This window comes from Calidris pugnax, unplaced genomic scaffold, assembly GCF_001431845.1.
Source record: "Calidris pugnax isolate Ruff unplaced genomic scaffold, ASM143184v1 scaffold711, whole genome shotgun sequence".
In the NCBI taxonomy this organism is placed as follows: Eukaryota; Metazoa; Chordata; class Aves; order Charadriiformes; family Scolopacidae; genus Calidris; species Calidris pugnax.
In genome coordinates this window covers 5,029-7,648 of record NW_015091389.1, presented here as the reverse complement: position 1 = coordinate 7,648, position 2,620 = coordinate 5,029, and the positions used below count along the sequence as shown (strand labels likewise).

Here is a 2,620-nt window from a genome sequence, read left to right as displayed (position 1 = left end):
ACAGCAGCTCCTTCCAGCTGGAGATGGCCCAGGAGGGCTTCAGCGCCCTGCTCACCCCCGTAAGTGTCTCCCGGCCACCTGAGACCATCCCCAGGCCCATGGGGGGTCCCTGGGGCAGGACTGAGGGCTCTCCCCTCACCACTGCCCCCTCCCTGTCTTTACTGGGGCAGGAGGGGCCCGTACTGGGAGCGGTGGGCGCCTACGACTGGTCCGGAGGGGTCTTTGTCTACGACGGGAGCAAGGAGACCACCTTCGTCAACATGTCCCGAGCCTCCGGGGACATGAACGATGCCTACTTGGGTGAGGGGGGTCTGGGACGGGGAGGGACGGGTCCCCACCAGGGTCCTGGGGATGATGGTGTCCCCTGTGAGGGTCCTGGGGACGTCGGTGTCCTCTGGAGGGTCCCTGTGTGGGACGGGGGACATTGGGTTCCCAGGAGGTTCTTGGGGACATCAGGCTCTGGCGAGGGTCCCCATGAATGTGCTGGAGACATCGGTGTCCTCACAATGTTCCTGAGGTCACTGGTGCCCCCATGAGGTCCTGGGGGATGTTGGTGTCCTCACAAGGTCCTGGAGATGTTGGTGCCCCCATGAGGTTCCTGGAGATGTTGGTGGCCCTATGAGGTTCCTGGTGACACTGGTGGCCCCCACGAGCTCCTGGGGCCATCAGCGTCCCCCTCGGTCCCTTGGGACCGTGTCCCCTGCTCACCCCCGCTGTCCCCAGGCTACGCGGCCGAGTCCCTGTCCCTGCGGGGCCACCGAGTGCTGGCGCTGGGGGCCCCCCGCTACCGCCACGTTGGCCGCCTCCTCCTCTTCCTTGACCACAAACCTTGGGGTGCCTGGGAGCCCCTGGGGCCCCCCGCTACCGCCACGTTGGCCGCCTCCTCCTCTTCCTTCTCCATGAGCCTTGGGGTGCCTGGGAGCCCCTGGCTGAGGCCACCGGGACGCAGGTACCCTCGGGGACACGGGGAGGGGACGGGTACCGGGTGGGGGGCCGGGGACGCCGACCCAGGTCCGCTTCTTCTCCCCGCAGGTGGGCTCCTACTTCGGGGCGTCCCTCTGCGCCCTGGACGCCGACGGGGACGGCTCGGCCGAGGTGCTGCTGGTGGGGGCCCCCATGTTCTACGGGGGCGGCAGCGGGGGCCGCGTGGCCGTCTGCCCCCTGTCCCCCCGGGTGTCCCCCCAGGAGGGGCGGCTGCGGTGCCAGCAGACTCTGCAGGGACAGCCCGGCCACCCCTTGGGCCGCTTCGGGGCCAGCCTGGGGCACCTGGGGGACGTCGACGGGGACGGGTGGTCAGACGTGGCCGTGGGGGCCCCGCTGGAGGACGAGGAGCGGGGGGCCGTCTACGTCTTCCGTGGGAAGAAGGGGGGCGTCGCCTCCCAGTACAGCCAGGTGAGACCCGTCTTCTCCTGGTCCTGGGGGTGGGGATGGCCCCTTCTCCTGGGTGCTGGAGAAGCCTTGGATGCTGGAGGTATCCTGGGTGGTGGAGAAGTCCTAAGTGCTGGAGGCATCTTGGGTGCTGGAGGCATCTTGGGTGATGAAGACACTTTGTGAGCTATACATGTCTTGGCTGGTGGAGTCGTCTTGGGTGCTAGAGATGTTCTGGGTACTGGAGACATCTTGGGTGGTGGAGAAGCTCTGGGTGCTGTACATGTGGTGGAGACGTCTTGGGTGCTAGAAATGTTCTGGGTACTGGAGACATCTTGGGTGGTGGAGAAGCTCTGGGTGCTGTACATGTCTTGGGTGGTGGAGACGTCTTGGGTGGAGGAGGCGTCTTGGATGCTGAGAAGCTCCAGATGCCCACAATGTCCTGGAAGCTGGAGAGGCTCCAGCTCCTGAAGATGTCCCAGGTGCTGGGAACGTGGTGGGGGCCAGAGACCTCTCACCTCCTGGGGCCCTTCTGTCTCCCCAGCGCATCCCGGGTGCCCACTTCTCCAGTGGCCCACGCTACTTTGGCCAGGCCATCAGCGGTGGCCAGGACCTGACAGGGGACAGGCTGCCGGACGTGGCCGTGGGCGCCCAGGGACAGGTCCTGCTGCTCAGGTGGGCCTGGGGAACCCCCCTGGGGCCGTCCATGTGGGGGCTGGGGGAGGCTGTGGCCACCACCAACCCCCCTCCGGTTGTCACCGCCAGGTCCCAGCCGCTGCTCAAGGTCCGCCTGAAGGTGGATTTCCAGCCCCAGCAGATCCCCACAGCCGCCTTTGACTGCCAAGAGGAGGAAGCCCTCAAGGGGGAAGTGGCCAAGGCCACGATCTGCTTCCTCAGCAGCAAGAAAACCCCTGACAACTTTGGTGAGACCTCCCAGAACTCCACCTGAACTCCACCCCCAAAGCATCAGCAGGTGTCCCCAAGATGCCCTCAGAAGCGTATATTGACCCCCCAAACCCCTTCCCCGTGATGCCCAAAACCTCAGAAGTCCATCCGTCCTCCCAAAGCACCCCCAGTTGTCCTCAAGACCCACCAGAAGCCTGTCTTCTGGCCTCCCAAAGCACCTCCAGATGTCCTCAAGATCCCCAGTCCCCCTCCAGATGTCCCTAGATCCTTCAAAAGCCCACGTGGCCTCCTAAACCACCTCCAAATGTCCCCAAGTCCCCCAGAAGCCCACGTGGCCTCCTAAACC

General features: G+C 65.5%; 1 protein-coding gene across 1 annotated transcript in view; it reads left to right on the top strand.

The window, feature by feature from the left end:
• The first annotated feature begins 6 nt into the window (after positions 1-6).
• Positions 7-2,620, top strand: part of LOC106899515 (integrin alpha-M-like) — a 7,617-nt gene continuing 5,003 nt past the window's right edge. The window contains exons 1-7 of the mRNA XM_014961383.1: positions 7-59; positions 171-300; positions 724-773; positions 851-949; positions 1,033-1,392; positions 1,913-2,043; positions 2,134-2,291. Of these exons, the coding sequence (XP_014816869.1) occupies positions 24-59; positions 171-300; positions 724-773; positions 851-949; positions 1,033-1,392; positions 1,913-2,043; positions 2,134-2,291 (964 nt within the window). The 5' untranslated portion in view covers positions 7-23. The remainder of the gene's footprint in view (positions 60-170; positions 301-723; positions 774-850; positions 950-1,032; positions 1,393-1,912; positions 2,044-2,133; positions 2,292-2,620) is intronic.